At 37.0% G+C, this 25,065-nt stretch overlaps 1 protein-coding gene across 8 annotated transcripts in view; it reads right to left on the reverse strand.

The window, feature by feature from the left end:
- Positions 1-22,728, reverse strand: part of NEK1 (NIMA related kinase 1) — a 220,702-nt gene extending 197,974 nt beyond the window's left edge. For 5 of the 8 annotated variants that reach the window (XR_006779863.2, XM_087866582.1, XM_045798675.2 and 2 more), the window contains exons 1-6: positions 22,571-22,728; positions 22,135-22,258; positions 15,103-15,161; positions 13,238-13,386; positions 12,712-12,808; positions 2,044-2,141 (exon numbers count right to left, since the gene is read on the reverse strand). Coding sequence is in view for 7 of the 8 variants with exons in the window: in XM_087866582.1 (XP_087722708.1) it covers positions 2,044-2,141; positions 12,712-12,808; positions 13,238-13,386; positions 15,103-15,127 (369 nt within the window). In the remaining variant the exon portion in view is untranslated. The remainder of the gene's footprint in view (positions 1-2,043; positions 2,142-12,711; positions 12,809-13,237; positions 13,387-15,102; positions 15,162-22,134; positions 22,259-22,570) is intronic. The other 3 variants (XM_087866579.1, XM_087866581.1, XM_087866580.1) reach the window with 3 other exon arrangements.
- Between the last annotated feature and the right edge of the window lie 2,337 nt (positions 22,729-25,065).

A 25,065-nucleotide genomic window follows, 5' to 3' on the forward strand; every position in this document is an offset into this window, starting at 1 on the left:
AGTAATTTACAATCTTGTTGGGGAAACAATTCTAATGTAAAATTATTCAGCATACATTAAGGGTGCATGATGCAGTAAAACTAAGTGTAGACTTGGATGAGTATCAATGGAGCATTATATAGCAGAAGCAACAAATGCACAGAAAGCAAAACAAATGGATCAGAAACAGTACTAAGGGGAAAAGCAGAGCTGAATGAGATGTAACACAACAGATATGCACTTAAAAATATAAGACAATGATAGCCATTTTGCAAAAATATGCAGATATTCATTAAAGATATTAAAATAGCAGCCTACGGATGGGAAAGAAATGGAAATGGAATACGAAGTGAAAATAAACAAAAAAGCACAGGCCTTGCTAGAATGGGATTTAATGCAGCCATTAAAACTAGTATAACTGATCTACATGGATGGGACATGTGACAATAATCAAGATAATTTTTTTAAATGAAAGCTGCATTTTTTTCCTATATTATAAATAACATTTTCCTTACTTTCTAAATTGTTTCATTTGAGTATAGTTGACACACAATGTTACATTAGTTTCAGATGTAGAACATAGTGATTTGGCAAGGTTGTACATCATGCTATGTTCACAAGTGTAGCTACCATTAGTCTTCATATACTGCTATAACAATATCACGGACTATATTCCTTATGCTGTGCCTTTTATTCCAATCACTTATTCATTCCACAAACAGAAGCCTGTATCTCTCACTGCTCTTCACCCATTTGCCCTACTCCCACCTCCGCCCTCCCCCCTCACGACCATCAGTTTGTTCTATTTATAGGTTGGGATAAGCAAGATGATTAAGTGAAAAAAGTAAGATAGAGTATGCTATATATAATACCCCTTTCTGAATACGTGTGCCTTGATGTATATGTTTACATGTACAAGTATGAAAAAGAAAGTCTGGAAGAATGCACCAAAAAAAAACAGTGGTAACCTTCAGGGATGGAACAGTGAGCAAAGAATTATTTCCATTTCTGAACCTTTTAATAATTTTATAATTTAAGTTTGTAAACAAGTATTTTATAAATTTCGGAGTTAGACAGAAGTAGGTTCAAACACTGACTATATGATTTGGGGCAAGCTACTTAACCTCTGTTAGATTTATTATCTATTAAATAAAGAAAACTACACTAATTCATGGGGGATTATAAAATTTAAAAGAAAAAACAAATACACACTCCTAATACAGTGATCCCCCCCATTCCCTTATGTAAAAGCACACAAGTAAAATTAAGAATGCGTGATAATGAGAAATGCAATAGAAATTTAGAGAAGGAAAAGATCACAGAAGATGAGAGTGGTTATGGAAAATCAAAGGAAAGCCTGGCACTTGAGATGCTGTAAAAAAAAAAAAAGGTAGAATATTAGTAAGAGAGTTGGCAAAGTGTTACCAAGATAAAAGAAATAGAATAAATACACAGGAAGAAAAATGAGATATAGAGATATATAAGCATGTATCCCTAACACAAACAGTGCCTAACAAAATGAATGCTCAATGAATATCCGTTAAATAAATGAAAAGGGATGCACGTTAGGAATACTAGGGGAAAAAAAAAAGAAAAGACTGCTTAGGTAGGAGAAGGTCATATTTTAGAGATCCTTGAGGTTAAAACAGAGATTAGATTAATGTAGTTGCCAATGCAAGGTTTCCAGAGCTGGAATTACCTAGGAAAGCCACGTTTTAGGAAAATGGGATCTGGCAGCAGAAAGCCAGATATAATATATAATAATCAACTAGTTATAATGAATAATTAGGTTATATACATACATATATATATGTATTTATATACACACAAAGGATATAACATATATTACAAATATAATAATATTATTACAGACAGGAAATGAGATGGGGAAATGACTAAGGTGAAAGCTAATTAGAACAGAAATGTGACTGAGATATTAGAATATACCAAACTGTCCTAGTAATTACAATTAAGAATTTGTAGTTACAGATAAATACATAAATAAACTTTGAATTGCTTCTGAGTAACATGGAGTAAGAGTCAATCTCCTACATGCTAACTCACCTGATCCTCTTGAAACAAAATGCCTTTCTGAGCATTAATTCGTTTAAACAGATCGCCTCCTTCACAGTAATCCATCACTATGTACAGGGAGCCATTTTCTACAAAATATAAACATTACATTTCATTTTTTAAAATGTATGTCAGAAGCATAGCTAAATTAAAGGTACTTAAGGGTTTACTAAAAAAAGTGATTATGTTTTATTAAAAAAACAGAACCACCTTCAAAAGAATTAGAGTGCAAAATCAAGGTATAATGTTTATACAGATTGTATGATAACCTGGGTTAACAGGGAGCTCTATCATTAATGATTTTTTACTAAGAATACAGCATCTTATTGAATACCAGTATCCACAATGGTCTAAACATCTCTGGAATATAGACAAAATGCAGACATGGATTCATTTAATAGATAGATGTCCTTAAACATCACCTATAAAAACATGTTTTTCCACCAATTTGTCAAAGATGGGTTATAACTTAGTTTTCAATTTACCATTATTTTTCAGCTTTGTTTCATCCACTTAATCAATTACTTACTAAACAAATATTTGATGTTGCAATGAATTTTGAGCATGCAACAGTGAAAAAGATTATACACTGCTGGAGCTTTGATTTTACTTCTATTTTTAAAAATTATATATAATCTGTGAGCAACATGAAAATAGGGCAATACCTTATTCTCCTTTATGTCTCAGTCCAAAGAAAGACTTCTATGACTCTTCCCATGGGTAGAAAGGACTAGAAGAACCCTTCTCATCCTTCCCTCCACCATTATTCTTATGTAAGATTAACACTATGTTTATTCTGCACAAATTAGGGAGTAGCTGATATCGCTTCTAACATTACTAAACCACTTCTTACTAATGAGACTACTGCAACTTAAAAGAAGAGTTTTCACTTCTCTTACTTCTCTGTGCTTATAGCCTTAATTTCCTCAGTATTTGTATCTTGCACATTGTGGTAGTGTTGTTACCCATAGTTCTCATACCTCCTTTTTGATAAACTGCGTCTAATGTGCCATGTACTGGGAATCTATATGACTGAGCTAATTAAGATTCTGTATAATTCATGGGCACTTCTAAGGAAGATAGTGGAGTAGGAGGATCCTAGCCTCACCTCCTCCCATGGATATAACTAGATAACAACCATGTCAGTGTAAATAACCCAGAAACTGACTGGAAGACTGGAAGACTCTCCACAGCTAAATGTAGGGAAGAGGCCAGATGGAAGAGGGTAGGATGGGCAGAGACATGGTCAGGAGCTAAATGGATCCATGGGATTGTCTGCAGGAGGAAGGAAGGGAGGGACACCCATGGTGTGGAGAGGGGAAAGAAACAGACCCTAACCTCAGGCACCCCAGGCACAGGGAACATGCACAGGGAAGATGAATGCCCATAACATTTAGCTTTAAAAACCAGTGGGGGGGGGGCGCCTGGGTGGCACAGCGGTTAAGCGTCTGCCTTCGGCTCAGGGCGTGATCCCTGTGTTCTGGGATCGAACCCCACATCAGGCTCCTCCGCTATGAGCCTGCTTCTTCCTCTCCCACTCCCCCTGCTTGTGTTCCCTCTCTCGCTGGCTGTCTCTATCTCTGTCGAATAAATAAATAGAAATCTTTAAAAAATAAATTAAAAAAAAATAAAAACCAGTGGGGAATAATTTCATGAGTTCTTACAATCAGCAGCATTTAACATCTAGAACATTAAAAATCAGCATGCTGGGCTTTAGGAGAGTGAGAGAGCAACAGGAAACTATCCCCACCCTTAAAGGACAACACAACAAATAGCCCAGCAAAGATGAAGCACAGAAGCAGCACTATGAAAAATGCCTGGGATATAAGGGAGGGAGAGTAGCTTACTAATCTTCTCCAGGAGCAGAACTGGTAGGCTCCATAAAACTCCCCCATCCCCCAGCCTAGTTACATGGACACCTTCAAGAACCAGTGCAGTGCCAACACTCTCCACCTAGCTTGCCAACAGCATATCCTGCCCACATTCTGCAGGCACATTCTCTCCAGCCAGGCCCTTCTTCAAGGTCTCCTCCAACAGCAGACCCATATAAACCTTGCTAACACGCTGCACCCTGTACCCACATTCTCCTGCAGACCTGCCCCTTCCAATATGCCCCTGGCCAGAGCCCATCCAAAGCGGTGCCATAAGCCTGGCAGGCAGAAAGCAGCCCCAACAGGGGCTATCAGCCCTCCAAAGTGACTCATGCCTGAGAGACAGGTAAAGATAACCACACACACCAGACTGTGCCCCAAAAGTGGGCTGGGGGCAGACACCTGGTCAGAATGCAGGCCCAGCCCACCAAAGAAAGCTTCTCAGGGGAAAAACAAAGGGATAATGCACTGCATTTTGGTGCTACTGCATCTCTAATAAATGCCTGGTCCGACTCAACTCAAATCCTAGGAGGCCCCAGACTGGCCTACCAAAAACACAAGGACCAAACCCTGCCTACAACAGGCTCTTAAAGAGAGCCACCACGGACAAGTGAATTAAAGGCAAACATAGCTCAGCCACAACAGCACCATATATATCACACATAGGAGACACCCTGAAATGCCAGGTTCTGGTGAACAGGGGACACTGCACCGCATGGCACTATAGGACCTCTTCTTCATAAGGCCACTATTTTCAAGAGCCAAAAACGTTGCTGACTTTCCTAAGATAACAGAAACAGACACAGAGAGTTAGAAAATATGAGGAGACAAAGGAATACATCCCAAGTGAACAAACAGGACAAAATCACCATAAGAGCCCTAAATGAACGGAGATAAGTAATTTAAAGTAATGATCATAAAGTTATTCACTGGACTTGAGAAAAGAGTGAAGAACCTCAGTGAGACTCCTAACATAAAGATAGAAAGCATAAAAAAGAATGAATCGGAAATGAAGAACTTTTAACTTAAATTAAAAATTACACAAGATGTTGTGGCCCAGTCGGTTGAGTCTCCGACACTTGGTTTCGGCTTAGGTCATGATCACATGGGTCATGAGATTGAGCCCTGTGTCAGGCTCCATGATCAGCAGGGAGTCTGCTTGAAGATTCCCTCCCTCTGCCCCTCCCCCAATTCATGCACATATATGCTCACTCCAAAATAAATAAATCTTTGAAAAAATATAAAAATAAAAATACACTAGATATAATAAATAGTAGACTAGAGAAAGCAGAGAAATGGATCAGCGACCAGGAGCAATGGAAAGCAATCAAACTGAACAGGAGAGAGAAAAAATAATTAAAAAATGGACTTGGGAACTCAGGGAACCATCAAGGATAATTAATAAACCACATTATAAGGATCCTAGATGGAGAAGAGAGAGAAAAGGGGGCAGAAAATGTGTCTGAAGATAAAATAGCTGCAAATTTCCCTAACCTAGCAAAGGAAACAGAAATACAGATCCAGGGGGTACAAAGAGCCCCCCACAAAGTCAATGTAATAAGGTCTACAACAAGACACATAATTAAAATGGCAAAAAGTAGTGATAATGAGAGAAGTTTCAAAACAGCAAGAGATGCAGCTCCTCAGTGGCTCAGTTGGTTGAGTGTCTGACTCTTGATTTCGCTCAGGTCATGATCTTATGGGTGGCAGGATACAACCCTGCATCAGTTCCATGCTCAGTGAGGAGTCTGCTTGAGGATTCTCTCCCTCTGTCCGTCACCCACGAGCATACAGGTATGTGTGCTCTCTCTCTAATATAAATAAATAAATCTTAAAAAAAAAAAAAAAAGAGAGAGAGAGAGAGAGAAGACAATTACATACAAGGGAAACCCTATAAGACTATCAGTGCATTTTTCAGCAGAAACTCTGCAGGGCCAGAAGGCTGTGGCATAATATATTCAAAGTGCTGAAAGAAAAAAATCTGCAGCCAAGAACACTCCATTCAGCAAAGCTATCATCAGAACAGAAGGACAGATGGATAGTTTCCCAGACAAACAAAGTTAAAGGAATTCCTGACAACTAAACGAGCCCTACAAAAAGTGCTAACGGGAACTCCTTGAGTGGAAAGGAAAGACCTTAAGTAGGAGTAAGAAAACTGGGAAGCACAAAAGCAGTAAAATAAGTATACGTGTAAAAATCAGTCAAGGGATTCAGAAAACATAAGGATGTAAAGTATGACACCATATACATAAAACATGGGGTGGCGGGGAGAAGAGTAAAGAATGGGTTTAAACCTAAGCAACCATCATGTTAACATAGACTGCTATATGCACAGGATTTTATCTATAAATATAATGGTAACCACAAATCAAAAACCAGTAATAGATATGCAAAAAAAATAAAGAGAAAGGATTCCAAGTTTATCACTAAAGAAAGTCAACTAACTGTGAGAGAAGAGAACAGAAAAGAAAGGAACATAGAAGCACTACAAAAACAACCATAAAATGAGTAATAAAATGGCAATAAGTACATACCTATCAATAATTACTCTGAAAGTAAATGGACTAAATGATCAAAAGACACAGGGTCATGGAATGGATAAAAAAGCAAGAGCCATCTATATGCTGCCTACAAGAGACTCACTTAAGACCTAAAGGCACATGCAGATTGAAAGCGAAAGGATGGAAAAGCACTTATCATGCAGAGGGAAGTAAAAAGGAAGTGGGGGTAACAATACATATATCGGACAAACTAGATTTTTAAAACGAAGACTGTAACAAGAGACAAAGAAGATCACTACATAATCATATAAGAAACAATCCAACAAGAAAATATAACAATTATAAATTTATGCACCCAACATGGGAGCAACCAAAAACAAAAGGCAGCTAAAAAACATAAAAGAAGTAGTCAACAGTAATTCAGTAATAGTAGGGGACTTTAACACTGCACTTACATCAATGGATAGATCATCCAAACAGAAAATAAACTTTTCTAACTGCACCGCTATGAAACTAGAAATCAACCACAAGAAAAAAATCTGGAAAGAACACAAATACACAGAGGTTAAATACTAAACAATGAATGAGTTAACCAAGAAATCAAAGAGGAAATCAAAACATACATGGAGACAAAATTTAAAACACAATGGTCCAAAATCTTTGGGAGGCAGCAAACACCGCTCTAAAGGGGATTTATAGCAATATAGGCCCACCTCAAGAAGCAAAAACAATCTCAAATAATCAACCTAATCCTGCACCTAAAGGAGCTAAAAAACAAAACAAAACAAAACAAAACAAAAAAACCCAAAACCAGAAGGAAAGAAATAATGAAGATTAGAGCAGAAATAAATGATACAGAAACTTAAACAAGCCAATACAACAGATCAGTGAAACTAGGTATTGGTGCTTTGAAAAGATCAACAAAATTGATAAACCTTTACCCAGACTCTTCAGACAAAGAGATGACTTAAGTAAGCAAAATCAGAAATGAAAGAAGAGAAATAACACCACCACAGAAATACAAAGGATTGTTAACAGAACATTATGAAATATGTCAACAAACTGGACCATCTAGAAGAAATGAACAAATTCCTAGAAACATATAACCTCCTAAAATTCAATCAGGAAGAAACAGAGAATTTGAACATACCGAGTACCAGCAATGAAATTGAATCAGTGATCAAAAAACTCCCAGAAACAAAAGTCCGGGATGAGACAGCTTCACAGGTGAATTTTACCAAATATTTAAAGAAGAGTTAAAATCTATTCTTCTTAAGCTATTTCAAAAAATAGGAAAAGGACGGAAAGCATCCAAATTCATTCTATGAGGCTAACATTACCATGATATCAAAACCAGATAAAAACACAACAAAAAAAGAAAACTACAAGCCAATATCTCTGACAAACATAGATACAAAAACCCTCAACAAAATATAAGCAAACCGAAACCAACAATACATTAAAAAAATTATTCGCCACAATCAAGTGGGATTTATTTCTGGGACGCAAGGTGGTTCGATATTTACAAATCAATGTGATATACCATGTCAAAAAGAGAAAGTATAAAAACCATATGATCATTTCAGTAGGTGCAGAAAGAGCATTTCACAAAGTACAACATCCATTCAGGTTAAAAACCCTCAACAAAGCAGGTCTGGGGGAACATATCACACATATTAAGGACCATATATGAAAAATCCACAGCTAACATCATATTCAATGGTGGAAAATAGAGAGCTTTTCCACTAAAGAACAAGACAAGGATGTCCACTCTCACCACTTTTATTCAATATCGTACTGGAAGTCCTAGCCACAGCAATCACATAAGAATAAGGAATAACAAGGCATCCAAATTAGAAAAGAAAAAGTAGAACGTTCACTATTTGCAGATGACATGATCCTATATATAGAAAACCCAAGACTCCACCAAAAAACTACCAGAACTGACAAACGAATTCATTAAGGTCCTACAGGATACAGAATCAATGTATATAAATCCGTTGCACTTCTATACACTAATAATGAAGTAGCAGAAAGAGAAATTAAGAAAAAGGGACGCCTGGGTGGCTCAGTCCATTAAGCATCTGCCTTCGCCTCAGGTCATGGTCCCAGGGTCCTGGGATTGAGCCCCACACTGGGCGAACAGGGAGCTTACTTCTTCCTCTCTGCAACCCCCCCCCCCCCATGCTCTCTCTTGCTCTCTCAAATAAATAAATAAAATCTTAAAAAAAAAAAAAAAGAAATTAAGAAAATGATCCCATTTATAATTGCACCAAAAACAATAAAGTACCTAGGAATAAACTTAACCAAGAAGATGAAAGACCGGGATGCCTCGGTGGCTCAGTCGGCTGAGTGTCTTCCTTCTGCTCAGGTTGTGATCCCAGGACCCTGGGATCAAGTCCTGCACTGGGCTCCTTGCTCAGCTGGGAGCCTGCTTCTCCCTCTGCCTGCCACTCCCCCTGCTTGTGCACATGCACACTTGCACACTCTCTTTCTCTCTCTCTCTGACAAATAAATAAATATTTAAAAAAAGAAGAAGAAGAAGGTGAAAGACCTGTATTCCAAAATTATAAAACACTGGGCACCTGAGTGGCGCGGTTGGTTGAACGTTGGACTCCTGGTTTCAGCTCAGGTCGTGATCTCGGGGCTGTGAGATCTGGCCCATGTCAGACTCCATGCTCTGCCAGCAGGGAGTCTACTTGAGATTCTCTCTCCCTCTGCCCCTCCCCCTGTTCGCTCGCTCATTCTCTCTCTCTCAAAATAAAAAAATAATCTTTAAAAAAAAGAGACAATTATAAAACACTGATGAAAAAAATTGAAGACGACACAAAGAAATGGAAAGATATTCCACGTTAACAGATTAGAAGAACAAATATTGTTAAAATGCCCATACCACCCAAAGCAATCTACAGATTTAATGCAATTCCTATCAAAATACCAACAGCATTTTTCACAGAACTAGAACAAACAATCCTAACATTTGTATGAAACCACAAAAGACCCCAAATATCCTAAGCAATCTTGAAAAAGAACAGGGGTGCCTGGGTGGCTCAGTTGGTTAAACATCCAACTCTTGTTTCGCCTCTGGTCATGATCTCAGGGTTGTGGGACTGAGCCCATGTCACGCTCTGCACTCAACGGGGAGTTTGCTTGAAACTCTCTCATTCCTCCCCTCAAAATAAATAAATAAATATTTTAAGAAAATAAGAAAAACTTCCATTAATGATATAAAAATTACTTTAGAAACAGTAAGAAAAAAAATTAAAGGGGATAAAAAATACAGAATGTAGGAAATATTATAGTACACAGACACCTGTACAAGAACGTTCAATGCAACATTATCTCCAATAGTGAAAAACTAAAACAACCTAAGTATCTATAACAGACGACTAGCTAAACAAACTGTGACAGAACAATAAAATGCACACAGTGGGATACACTGCAGTTGTTACAAGAAAGTTGTAAAGAATGTGGAGCACCAATACATAAAGACATGGAAAAATATTCCCGAGATCTAAAGTGAAAAGAACAAGATGCAGAAATACATAATATAATCCCCCTTGTTTTTAAATGTTAAAAGTTATATGTAGATGTTTGTTCCATAAAATACCATAAACACTGAATTAATAACAATGTTTACCCCTAGGGGAATGGGAATGAGGATGTAGTGGGGGGAGCAGAGAATTTAGGGCTCAGGCCCTCTGTGCTTTTTGAATATGCTTACCATAAGCATTTACTCCTTTAAAATTAAATAGCAGTATTTAAAAAAACCTTATTTAAAGAATGTGCTACCTCTTTTGAGTCATTGAGATGTTTCTATGTGAAGCATTCTACATGAATACAAAACACCTACTAGCGTATTTGTTCACATACATTAAAACCTTTTTATTTGAAATATTAAAATTTTGGTGATGGAAGAGAAAAGAAACTGAAAGAGATGTAAGGAGAAAGATAAAGGAATCCAAGCTCATGGAAAGAAGACAGTTAACACTGTACTCCTGTACATGTATAAATGCTCATTTCACTACCATCATAAAACAGAGTACCTTATGACACAATGTGTTAATTGATCCATATTTTTTTAAAGTATGTTCTACTTTAGTACATAGCTAGTTAATCTGCGAATGAGCATACTTTTGTTCTAATTCAGACTCTATGTGATTTAACCCTGAAACAGTCATTTAAACTATCTGCTACTTTCAACCTAAATTATCTTTCTATTAAGTCACCCTAATGGCTGGAGTGCTTAATTGTGATTATCAAGAGGAAATTGTGTTGCTGCAACACCATCAAGCCAAGGAGGACTATTACTGGAACTCTGTGGATTCACTGAGGTTCCTCTTTTACTCTCTTGCCAAATAGCCATAATTAATGAAAAACTGCAACAAATGTAGTACTCTCAAAGACTCAGATCCTGCAGTGATAAAGGTTTGGGTTATTTCACTAGGCAAACAGAACACACCCAGCCAAGATGCTGCAGAGAGCAGAGGGGAACAAGGAATTGGTTGTAAAAGGAGAAAAAACTATGATTATGAACTTAAGACTCATAAGCAGCTAGAAACTCAGGAGCTGAAGAAGCTTTGTTTCTTTTTTCTTCCCACATTCATTGACTTAAACAAATAGTAATGGTGTCGAATTACATACACACACACATAGTATAAAAACACACACATGAAATATATATATACAACACAGTATACATACACATATAGTAAATATATACACATATGGTGCATATATACATGTATAGTACATATATACATATACTATGTCTGCATATATACATACATATACTATATGTATACATACATACTTTGTTTTGTAACAGATTCATGACAATGGGAATGACTTCAAAAGGACTTCAACAAACCATGTGGACCTGTCTTTAGAGAAGCTCTGCTTTAGCTTAGCTCCTGCATTACTAAATATAATGGTATATATTTCCAAAATAGAATATAACAATTTAAGCTATGACATTTTAAGAACCTGAGAACACTTTCAACATACCTCACTACAATGATAATGAGGTATATAGGAGAACACAAATGAGTAGGATCCTTTCTAAAGATCAGAACATTTTCTTAGCAGCAGTAGTGGTAGCACTTAAAAAAAGTTTAAAATGATGTAAATTACCATCCTTGCTTTGTCCAAATTCTTACACTTAACCACACTGCTTCTTTTTAAGCAGTCATAGTAACAGTGAGCCAATACAAAATTACACATAGACAGTGTGGTGTAGTGTTGGGTAGAAGCTAGACCTGAGCAGTGGAAGGAATGCCCCAAGGCAGAGTCCCAACCCTTGAAGGGGAATGACAGAGATAAGAGCTGGAGGCAAGGACTGTGACAAATAAGCTACACATTAAAAACCGGGGGCACAACATCTGACCTTGTGGCTTCCAAGACCTTGGAGCTGACAAACTAAATAGCCACAGATGCAAAACAAGTGCTCTCCTCTGCTACCTTTGCCCCAGGGTAACCCCTGGACTCATAATGCATTTGAATTGTGGGTACAGCCCCACTGGATGGAGAAAGGCTGCCCAGACCTTTCCATACAAACCTTGTAGGGCCAAAAACTCCCCTTCCCAATCCATGGAAGGAGTCTCCCAAATGACTGAAAACAGACTCCGTTAGAGACCACCCACAGTACGTCACAGCTCCTCCCGGCCCAAAGAGATGTAACAAATATCCAATCACAAAACAACATAGAGTAGGTTCCAACTGGTGGAACCTGCCCTCTCTCCCATCTTGACAGTGTACATTCACTTTTTAAAGATTTTATTTATTTGACAGAGAACATGGGAACAAGAGTGAGCACAAGCAGGGGAAGCTGCAGAGGGAGAAGCAGACTTCTTGCTGAGCAGGGAGCCTGATGTGGGGCTCAATCCCAAGACCCCAGGATCATGACCTGAACCGAAGGCAGACGCTTAACCCACTGAGCCACCCAGGCGCCCCTGTACATTCACTTTAATAAATTGCTCTGTACTTGCCACTTTCCTTCTGGCTGTCTTTTTAGAGCACAGATTACCATGTAAATCTTCTCATGGGGAATCCAAGGACTGACACGTAAATCTTCTCATGAGGAATCCAAGGACTGAGACCTCCATTCACAATGCTGACTCTCCCACCAGTAACATTTGTATTACCCTAGAATCAAGCTGATACTCATATACGTATGTACTGAGGCAAAAATGATATACTTTTCTTCCTGAAAATACATTATAAGTAAAATATCCAAAAGTTGTCACATGGCTTAGTTCTTTTGAACCCTCTTGCAAAATTTATCTGACCTTCAAATGATTCTCTATACTGGACAATATTTGGATGCTTCATGTTTGCCAATACTGCAACTTCTCTCCTTGATTCTTCCCTTTCTTTATTGGACATCTTAAATGGGAGAGAAAAAGAAAATATTAAATTCGACCATCAATAAACAATCTAAAAGTCCATCAGTAAGAGAGTGGTTAAAAAACAACAGTACCAATAAAGCACACTCAAAATAACAAAATAAAGACAGAAGTGAAAAAGAGTAAGTTGAATCCACAGGTAAAAACATTTTAAGATGTTCAAACGAAATTAAGTTACAGAACAGTAGGTGTATTTTTTTAAACACTTAAATACATAAACACAAGCACACAGCATAGAAAAAAATCTGAAAGGATATACAGACGATTCTAAAATTAGTGGTTCTCTCTGGGATTACTGCAGCCTTTCACTTTAGGTTATGCAATGCCATATATTTTTTTTAATTCTCTAACAATAAGCCCTACTGAAATCAGAGTATTAGTTGAATAACCAAACAAAAAATATACTTACTTTTGAGATGTTAATTTCCTTGATAACATATTGCCTGCCATCTTCTGTAGATTTAACAAGAATGGCTTTTCCAAATGAACCTTCTCCAATCTTCTGTAGTCTAACATACTTCTCCATGATTCTTTTCCTAAGGCATCTTAACAGATACACTAGACATTAAAAAAAGTAACAGTTAACAGAGATAAATCATGTCTTCCATAAAAATTACAATGTTTAATTCAATTCTAATTCCTTAGTGATTTGCTTACTTAAAAATAGGATATTTAAAATCTTTACTCAAAAAATGAAATAAAATCTTCACTCAAAGTTAAATTAACTTTATCTCAACTTTACTCATGTGACATAGTTATAGCTAAAAAGAGAAAAACAATGACATTTCAATTTTATAAGAATGTTTTGGAGAGTCAAATACTGTATACACTTAATGTATATGGAGAGAGAGACAAACTTTTCCTATGTGAATTAATTAGCAGCATTACTTTATTATCTCCAATAAGAATGCATTTCCCAAAGTTACTTAACTAATCCTATCTTATTAGACATTTAAATTGTTTACATTCCTTGCCATTACAGAAGAACTTTAGATAAAAGTTCTGTACACACATTTTTATGTACTTATTATAAGGATTTCCTTAGGATAAATTATTTGTCCAAAGAATATGCACGTGTTAAAATTCTGGAACATAGCACTTAATTGTCTTGCAGAAATGTCTACAAACTTGTATTCTAACCAACAGTGTATAAAAAGTGCTTGTTCCTTGATACTCTTTTAACACTGGTTATTATTTATTAAAATCTTGGAGAAGCCATAAAAGGTAGTAGTTAACAAGCACTAAAACCTCAGAGTCAGGAAGCCTGGATTTAAATTCTATCACTTCTTTGTTATGTGACACTGGCAAGTTACTCAGCTTTATGTGCCTTAGTTTGTTCATCTGTAAAATGTGGATACCAATAGTACACACTCAGAACTGTTGGGAGGATTAATTTCAGTATTCTACTGTAGGACAGTGCCTGGCACATAGTGAGCACTGTGTCACTATTTGCTGCTGTTGTTACTTACTACATTCGACAGAGAAATGGTGTTTCATTTTTATTTTAATTTCTTTTGCTTATCAGTTAATTTGAATAATTCTTCCACATTTATTGAACATTTGTATTCTTTTTTGAACTATTCATTCACGTTCTTTGTTCATTTTCTATTTGAATAATCTTTTTATTAATTTGTAAAAGTCCCCTCTTCAATGAGGATGTTAGCCCTCCTTTGTCAAAAATATTTTTTCCTGGGGCGCCTGGGTGGCACAGCGGTTAAGCGTCTGCCTTCGGCTCAGGGCGTGATCCCGGCGTTATGGGATCGAGCCCCACATCAGGCTCCTCCGCTATGAGCCTGCTTCTTCCTCTCCCACTCCCCCTGCTTGTGTTCCCTCTCTCACTGGCTGTCTCTATCTCTGTTGAATAAATAATAAAATAAAATCTTTAAAAAAAAAATATTTTTTACTTATATGCTATTCTGCCTTTCAATTTTATTTAAATATAAAAATCTATTTTGATATTAATTAAACATGTTATTAGTCTTTATATTTCTCCTTTTGGTATCATAATTAGATCCTCACCATACCAAGATATTTGATAAGAGTCTTTAGTAACTTTAGCAATAGTTAATTTCAGCAGAGTGATGGGTGGGGACAGAAGCCAGAGTCTGAAAACTAATTAGCGAAAGCTTAAAAAATCAAAGGTAAGGAGGAGGGAAAGAGAGAGTGATATGGTCATCAGACAATCATTAGCACTGCCTATAGGCAAGACTACCCTTACTGTAGAGATACGTGAATTCACTATATTAATTTAAAACTAATAAATATTTAATTTACCTAACTTGCAGTCTTCTATTTCCATTCACATAATGCAGCTTTCTATGTATGATTCCCTTCTAGGAGAAAATGGACCCATCATGAAGGCCATAAATAAAATTTTTGTCAATGTTTACCATATTTCTCATTGTAAATTAACAAATCCATGTTCTCATTTTGTCCGTCAATACTAAATTTAATTTTGCTTTGCCTTCAAAATATGATTCAATCTCCTTAAATGACAAAATTTATATTCAGGGCCTGTAAGACCAAAGTCCAGAACCCAGCCTCTAGTAAAATCAATCAGATATTTATGCCTTAGGAAATTTTGTGGGAAAGAGCGTTCTTCTACCTTAGAAAACATTATAACAATATTGCATTTAAAAACTTCTGTAAGATAGGACAAGACTTTTCGCAACTTAAAGCAAAATAAGAAATTAACTATTACAATAGCAATACAGCACCATCAGTGAGTTAAAGAAGTCATTCCAAACATACATAACTCTCCTCTCAAATCCAAGTTTGGTCAACTGGCATAATATAATGGCTATCTGGGCACCAGCCAGAATTTAATGATTTTTCTGGGACATGAGTATATTACATTACCATGCTATTTTAAAAAAATATATCAAGATAAACTCATCTTAGAAAACTAAATTTCATAAATCAAATTACATTAAATAATAAACTTCACAACCATCATTATTCTGTGACTGCCGCCAAGAAAAAGAAACAAAATTAGTCAATTTGGCTCTGCCTCAGAGTTTAGTTGCCAATTCCTTTCCAAGGACCACACTAATGAAATGGAAGCTCCAAGAGTCCCTAGTATTGCATTCTACTGCCTACCACATTACTGATCATTGTGGTTCGGACAACTCATTATAGGAGATCTACTGCCCCCGGTATTATAGAGGGATGACTCTAATTGCCATCAAATGATGTCAATGCAGAAAGCTTCCTGAACAACAGAAGACTCGTGGTAAATGAGTTTCAGAGCAACTCTGACTCCTCCTTTTCTGCAGAGTCTACACTAGACTACTGTAGTACACTGAAGGAAGTGAAGGGGAAAACATGAAAAGATAAGAGTATTTTCAGTGTCTTACAACATATTTAACCAAGCTTATGTCCTAGTCTTGAGACTTCTCAGCTGAATTACAATCCTAAAAGATTTTTCAAACCAAATGAAAAACAGTGACAAAATGTACTATAGGCTTATACATCCAGTCATCATAACGTATAACTGAAGGAACATAATAATCCTGCTCTAATTTTATATTTGTAATAAACTGAAAATACAAGTGTTTGTCCTTTCTATGCTTCAGTTTCCAACATCAAATGAAAATTACATACCAACTTGACAGTGTTCTTAAGGTCTCTAACAATTATATCAATTTAATCTCTATAATATTAAAGACATTCAAAGCATAAAATCAAAGACATTTTTGACATTTGAGCTTTCCAAAGAGTTATGTGACATAACAAATAAAGCAATGGATTTGGAAGAGAAAAGCTACATGACCAAAAAGCAAACCACCTGACTTTTCTGCACCTTGGTTCCTTCATCTGAAAACACTAACAATTTAAACATAATGCTATCTTAAGGGTCCTACCAACTCTAATAGTCAATGATGCAAAGAGATGAAAATAAGAGTTGAGTAGATCAGAAAATGGGAAACTTCAACATTGTTTAGAATTGTACCATTAGCCACAAAGAGTAGGAATGACAGAGAGATATGGCCAAAGCCTTTCCTTCAGAGAAATCAAAAAGAAGACACAAGAGTAATTTCTTCAGCTCGTATTTTAAAAAGTCAAAAAATAAAGTGCAATTTAGAGTTAACATATCAAACTGAACATACATATTTACCTCTACTTCTTCCCTAAACCTAACACAACTTTAAAGAGATCAAAAAGGCAGAACAGGAGAGTAAGCAAGAGCAATAAGTTTCTGGAAGCTGACAAAGAACAAGCAACACCTGACTTAGGAGACTATCAAGCTGTATTGTAACCCAACAGTGGCAAATAAGTCAATTTCCACTACAGACTGGCTCTATAATTAGAATAAGGTGCTTCTGAGAGTGAGGATAATATCAGAACTAAAACAGAATTGGCTGAAAGACTGTGTAATATGCAGTTAGACACACAGTTTGCCTCCTCCACCTCTCCCAGTCAGGTGACCATCCCTCTCTCATGTTGGCAAAAGACTAGAGATGTCTCTAGATTGGTGATATCAACATAGCTGAGAATGGTACCATATATGATATGGGAGATTAAGTGAAGGTTGACATAATAAATGGTTCCAATCATGATGCTGTAGCTCATTATCAGACCATCCCACTTCCCAAAACAATCAAAAACACTGAGTAAAATATATAAACGACAAACAGGAATTGAGGGGCTACAATCCTTGAGAGGTGGGAAAATACTAGTGAGTTTCACATTCATCCCAGCCTTCTCCCTGAAGATATTTTCTAAACTGTGGCCTAGCATGATGGAGCTTAAGTAGAAAGCAGGAATCTTACCGAGCTGGGGAGAGAGAAGTCGGAGTTTAAGGCTGCCAAAATCCCAGAGAGAAGGAAAAAAAACAGGAAAAGCCCCAAATTCTGCATACAAATTTTTCTCCAGTTAGCCCATTCCTAAATTGTGCATACAAAGAGCAAGACTAAAACGGACTAGTCCTAACAAAGCCTAACACCATTCCTTGACAGAATCAAGGAAGGTAATCTGCTGATCAGCCTGCCAGAATAAAACAGTTTTTTGGAAGATACATGTTCCAGAGCTTCTATGACTTTTTATTTACAACACCCAGCAACCAGTCAAAAATTACAAGGTGTGTAAAAAAAAAAAAAAAGAAGAAGAAGAAGAAGAAGAAGAAGAAGAACCAAATATCCAAAACCAAAAGAAACAAAAGAAATAGAAACACAAATGACTCAAATATGGAGCTATCAGTAAAGGATTTTAAATAATCATAAGTAATATGTTCAAGAAAATAAGAGGAAAAGAGGAAAAGAACAAAAGTGATTTTTTTTAAAGATGAAGAATTTCAACAAAGAACTGATGTTTATTTTTAAAAATTAAATGAACATTCTAGAACTGAAATATAAGCTATATGAAATTAAGAAGGCATTGAATGGGCTTTACAGCAGTTAGGATACAGAAGACAGGACTGTTAACCTACAAAATGAACCAACAGAAAATATTCAAGAAAGAACAAAAGCACACAAAAAAGAAAAAAAGAAAATTGGTGGAAAGATTTAATATCAGAAAGATTTTAATTCTTAGTCTTTACATAATAATTCTGCCCTATTAAAAACACAAGCTTTGTGGGTGACAGTGATTAGACAAGCTGATTTGAAGTTAATATGAGAAAAAAAGCAATAGTCAGAGAAATACTGAAAAAAGAAAAAAAAGTGGAGGAGATAATGCTAAGTGAAATAAGTCAAGCAGAGAAAGACAACTATCATATGATTTCTCTCATCTATGGAACATAAGAACTAGGATGATCAGTAGGGGAAGAAAGGATAAAGAAAGGGGGGGTAATCAGACGGGGGAATGAAACATGAGAGACTATGGACTATGAGAAACAAACTGAGGGCCTCAGAGGGGAGGGGGGTGGGGGAATGGGATAGACCGGTGATGGGTAGTAAGGAGGGCACGTATTGCATGGTGCACTGGGTGTTATGCGCAACTAATGAATCATCGAGCCTTACATCGGAAACCGGGGATGTACTGTATGGTGACTAACATAATATAATAAAAAATCATTAAAAAAAAAAGAAGAAAAAAAAAAGACCAATGAAGGAAGACTTTTCTACACAGTATCAAGACACATTATAAAGCTACAATAATTATGAAATTGACAGGCAAATCACCAAAGGTCCAGAAACCTATCAAAAACATTTGGTGGGGGCACGGGGGTGGCTCAGTCAGTTATGCATTTGACTCTTGATTTTGGCTCAGGTCATGATCTCAGAGTCATGAGATTGAGCCCCAGATCTGGCTCCATGCTGGGTGTTGAGCCTACTTAGGATTCTCCTTCTCCTTCTCCCTCTCCCTCTGCAGCTCCCCTGCCTCTCTCTCTCTCTCTCTCTCAAAACAAAAACAAAAACAAACCCATATTTTTAACTTGGTGGATGACCATGGTGACATTTCAAATTGGTGGGAAAAAGTTAGATTTTGAAATAAACAGTATTTAGACAACTAGGTAGTAATATGGAAAAGAAAAACCCATTTTTCTTCACTTTACATCAATACAAATTCTAGATAAACTACTTAAATGTAAGGGAAAAACCCAAAATAGCAATAAAACATGGGAGGATGACTTTTATAATCTTAGAGTAGGGCAGCTTAGTATGACACAAACCCAAAAAGCCTTAAGGTATTAATACAACTACAAAAAAAACATGTACAAAAGGGGTGCCTGGGTGGCTCAGTCAGTTAAGTGTCCAACTCTTGATCTCGGCTCAAGTCTGAATCTCAAGGTGGTGAGTTCAAGACCCACACTGGGCTCCCTACTTAAAAGAGAAAAAAAATCATGTATAACAAAAGCTACTATAAGTCAAAATTCAAGTGACAAAAAGAAAAAAAATATATATATATATATATATTAGTTCATATCACCAAGGGCTAATTTTTCTAATAAATAAAACATTCCCACATATTCATAGAACAAAAAAAACCAATCTAACAGAAAAATAGAAAAAGGGTATGAAGTTACAAGTTAACAACAAAAAGGAATGTAATTAATGTTAAAATGTGAAAAGTACCCAATCTCTTGAAAAGAGAAATACAATTTAAAAGTACGGGAAAATTTAATGTTATGTATATTTTACCTCGATAAAAAAAAGTAGAAGTGATTGCATTTTTCACCCATCAGAATGGCAAAATTCAGAAAGTTTGTTACTGTACTATGTTGGAGGGGAATATAAGGAAACAGAATATGGTGAGAATACAAACTGATGCAAATACCAGGGTAAATAAAATTCCACAATATCTACCATAATCATCAGTGGTCACTTTGATCCAGCAATTCCATTTTTAGGAATCTACCCTATAAATATTTCCAAATGATACATATACAAAGTCTTCCTCTGCAATACTGTCTGAAATGGCAATATGTAAATACCCATAAGCAAATCAAAAGAAGCAACATTTATACTGATATGGGTTAATTTCTAAGTACCAGAATTAACACAGCATACTATCATGTGTATTAAGAGGAAATAAAAATGTATATGCTTATACTTATTTACTTGTACATGTGAGTGTATGAAAATATATAAAACCCCTACATGTGTACACACACACACCTAATTGCCTTTGTGTGTAATACCTCTGAAAGGATACACAATAAACTGGTACACTACTGGCTGCCTTCGGGGAAGGTAACTGAGTAATTAAGAGGAAGATTTTTTTTTTAATCTTTTGTACCTTCTGAATTTTAAGCCATATGAATGTATTATTTATTCAAAACAGTAAAACTTAAAAAATAGTAGATGCTGACAGAAAGAAGAATGCTAGATAAATCAATTTCTCCAGATAAAATCCTTCAATAGTTCCCCATTTCCAAACTTCTAACCCTGACATTCAAAGTTTTCCTATATGGCATACTTCAACTATGTCAACTATGGTCCATAAAAATATCTTAGCCTCTAGGCAAATTAGACATCTTTCCTAACATTTAACTAAAAATTTTTTAAGCTACAATAAGCAATGTTTGACATAATAAAATTTGTGCACCAAATATGAAAAATGCCAGAGTATATGAATGAAAACTATATCCGCTCCAATCTGCAACTTGAAGTCTCTTCAGTTGTTTCAGCTATTTGATGAACAAATTTTCCTGAAGGGAAACACTGGTAGAGGAATGTCAGTAGATTTCAAGAAGTCCCTTTGGTATTGTCTGCAGCTACAATCCATATATATGGTTTCCCAGATATTAAGTAACGTTTGGATGGTGGGAGAGGGACAATTTACCTTCTCAGTGAGTCAAATCCCTGACTTATTATTCAAAAAAGCAGAAAACAAAAATGGGATTCCCATCAGACTTTCTTCAAAACATTTGTTTTTCTTCTCTGTAAGTCTATACAAACAATTAACGGCTTCCCTAATGGAAACTACCAACATCTAAAAAACTTATATTCATGAAATGGTGTCATGACCACAACTTAGATTAGAAGAAAGAAATCAGAGTAAAATGTACTTGGAATACAATGTCAGTGTACCAAAATGACCTCAAAAGAACTGTAGCCAAGTTCCATAACCCTTACTAAACTCCTAATGCTGACTCTTACTGTGCAAAAACCTGTTTTCCCACAAAAGAGGTTCCTTACCTTTCACCTAAAACAAAGAGCCATCTTAAATGAAATAGATCTTAAATGAAATAAGAAATAGATCTTAAAAGAAATGGATTCTCTAATACCAAACAACTCTAAACTAGAAACAAAAGGCTACTTCCCTCCATATTTGGCTCCCCCCCAACATATCTACAATACTGCTGCATCATAAGAAAAGGCTATTACTAGCATATATTGGATATTACCTTTAATCCTTAATAAATACTTCTGATGTTACTATGGCAACAAAAAAAATTTCTGCTACTTGGGGGCGGAGTTTACATTAGAGAAAAAAGTTATGATGAACTCTGAAAGTCGTACAACTTTTAATGCTTTCCATAGGGAAATTGTTTCAAATTATGTAAACTGAAATACAAGATTATAAGCTAACTAGTTAATTGCTAATTATTTTTTATTAAAATGTATATATAATTCAAAATCGGAGACAACATAAATGCAAAGCAAATGACTGTTTATCCATACCAAGATTTGTTATTTTAATTCCTTTATCACTATAGCTTTTTAACTAATGTCCAAGGACTGCTTTGTAATACACATTGTTCTTTAAAGAATTAACATCTTAGTGAGGTGAAGGTATTATTTTCTGTGCACTTAAAGTATCCCTGCAAGCTCTACATTAACAAGTCTAAGCAAGGCACTCCTCTTTTCCAGTATGATTTTACTGTTTTGCATATCATTGCTTCCCGCAAGTTCAACTCACCTCAGCGACACAGGGCGTTAGTCGGAATAACGGTGAGGATCAATAAGCATTCGTCTAGGTGTAGCAGCCTTCTTATGGCAGTTAATGAGGCACAGGCACCATCCCGGATTTTGAAAATGACATCCTGAAAAAGAAACCAAGTCTATCTAACCTGCAGCAGCTCACAAGCCAGTTGAAGGAGGGCAATGAGACTTCCACTCCCGACACCACGCTTTGGCTGACCCCGCAGGCTTGACTCCTTCCCGCCTCCGGCAACGCCCCGTGAGACAGGTCCACACTACTCGAAGCAAACAAATTGGTTTCTGAGTCCCTAAGAAACGGCAGGCGGCGGCAGGGGGAGTGCCCGGGTTACCGCCCCTGCAACTTCACAGAGGTGGTTGCTAGTGGCCTCGGAGGGATGGGGGTGGGGAGATGGCATTTGGGACTGGGAGGCTACCTGCCTGCCACGTTTTTCTGCCTCCCAACGCCGCTACTGGACTCACGGCTACGCGGAGAACTGCTTACGACTCGGAGCAGACGACTCTGCACCCTAGCGCCCCAAAACCCTAGCGCGAATGCAGAGGAAGGGGGAGCGGCCGGCGCGTCACTGGCGCTGGCGTGTGACGTCAGCGCGCGGAAGCTGGAGCGCATTGGGGGTGGCGGGGAAGGAGTGGCGCTGAGGGGCAGGGATGGGAGCGGAGGGGCGGGGATGGGCGGGGATGGGCGGGGCCGAGGCACAGCAGGCGGGAGATGATGCAGGAGAAGGAAAAGGTGAAAAAGAAAGAAAGGAATAAAGCATAGATGAGGGCTAGAGCTCACTAATAGAAGCTGATTTTGAATAGGAATTTTATAAATTTGTCCCACATATACTACACAGAGAAAGGGATTTTTTTTTTTAACGTGAAGTCTGTTACTTAGGGATCCCGCATTTTTAAAAGTAATTTTGCTTTAAAAAGCGAGATTTTTTCTAGCACATTTTGGATGATTAAAGCAAGAAACTATTTTTAAGTATTGCAAAAATTTTAAAAGACTATAATGTGGCTTTCTACACATTTACATCCAATGTGTGAACAAATTACCTGCCGGTATATTGAAAGATGGTCGAACTTCAGGGCAGGACTTTCAAAGATAGAAACAGATTTTCTTGTATAAGGGTCTATTGTCCTGAATAGCCCTGTGGCTGAATTGCCTCACCTAGAGTACCCCTGAGATACGGGAGAATCCAAATGAAGCTGAAGGAGGATGATGACCTGTCTACAACATAAGTTACACTCCAGATTGTACCTGTTGCACGTGTAATGTACGTGGCCCGTTGGGGTGTCCACAGATTTTTCCAGAAACCTCAGAGGTCAAAGATTCAGATCATTGCTTCAAAGATATCTGCTTCTTTCTCTCTCATCCTCTCTCCAACACACCAACACCCAAGACCTCTCAGAGTTTTTCCAGTTTTTGGTTTAGCCATGCTTTTAAGAAACACTTAAAAAGCAAAAAGAAAAAGGAAAAAAAATACTTTATCACTAGCGTGGAAATTGAATGATTTTGGCTTCTTTGCCAGAAGATGGCACTGCAAGTCATCTAACCTGGCAAATTGGAGACAATCTGCTTTGGTTTATCTCCTCTTCAATCTCCACCCATGCAAAAGACTTGTTTTCCTCATTTTCCCATTTCTAGGCTAACCTCCTGTGACCCCTCCCACCCGCAGTTAGTAGGAATTTTGGTGTCTGAATGCACAATAACTCTAGTTCTACCCACGTACCTTTGTACAGCAAAGAAATATAAGAACGTTGCCAATCGCCAATCTAAGTAAATTCTCTTTTGCTGCTTTCATGAAGAATGGCTAGTCAGATACCTCCTTAGATGATTTTTCAGGCTCCTGTCATAGACTGTTGGTGGGAATATAAACTGCAACAGTCTTTGTAGAAGGGATGCTAGCAATATGCATATCCTTTTGACTTCTTTTGCCAATTCTGTAAAATAGCACGATACAACATGCCACTCCCAGAGTGACAGAATTGCTGGCAGAAGGGAACGACTTATACAACCTCCATTCACCGATAATTGCTACCATTTGTTTCTCTGTATCTGCCAGGATAGCAAGCAAGACTAGTGAACAAGCAGTTCTAGACCTGGTTGGAATAGATAAACTCTTACCACTGCGCGTTATTCTTTTTTCCCCTTCCCTGAGGGCTTAAAGATTTTGTTGGCTGGTTAGTGGGAAGGGAGTAAAGCTAATTTGAGTATTGGTAGAGTTTTGTTATTAATGCTTCAGCTCAGTTCTAACCAAAGGAAATATAATTTCCAGTACAAGAACCTGATTTTATTATTATTTTGCTATGCCTCCAAATATTTCCTATATACTGAGGGCTTACTAATTTTTGTTTGTTTGGGTTTATTTTTTTTCCAGTTTTAGTAAGATATCATTGACATAGGGCACTGTATAAGTTTAAGGTGTACAGTTTAATGATTTATCATACATATATTATGAAATGGTTCTCACAATAAGTTTAGTTAGTATCCATGATCTCATATAAAGAAGAGAGAAAAAATTGTTTTTCTCTTATAATGAGAACCTCTAGGATTTTTTTCCCTTAACAACTTTCAAGTATACTGTACAGCAGTCTTAACTATAGTCATGTTGCACATTATATCCCCAGTACTTAATTACCTTATAACTGAAAGTTTGTAGCTTTAGACACCTTTATCAAATCGCCCCACCCACCCCACCCTACTGAGGGCTTTTTAAAATGCATACTTACATCTGTGGTCAAAAGATAAATTAAGCAATCTATAGTAGGCAGAATAATGGCCACCCAACGATGTCCCTGCCCCCCAGTTCCTGGAATCTGTGACTACATTAGGTTACATGGCGAGGGGGGAATTAAGGTTGTAGACGGAGTTAAAGTTACTAATCAGCTGGCCTTAAAATAGGGAGATGATCCTGGATTATCCAGG

The sequence above is a fragment of the Ursus americanus genome, chromosome 13, assembly GCF_024610735.1.
Source record: "Ursus americanus isolate L20-20 chromosome 13, mUrsAme1.1.p, whole genome shotgun sequence".
Classification (NCBI taxonomy): domain Eukaryota; kingdom Metazoa; phylum Chordata; class Mammalia; order Carnivora; family Ursidae; genus Ursus; species Ursus americanus.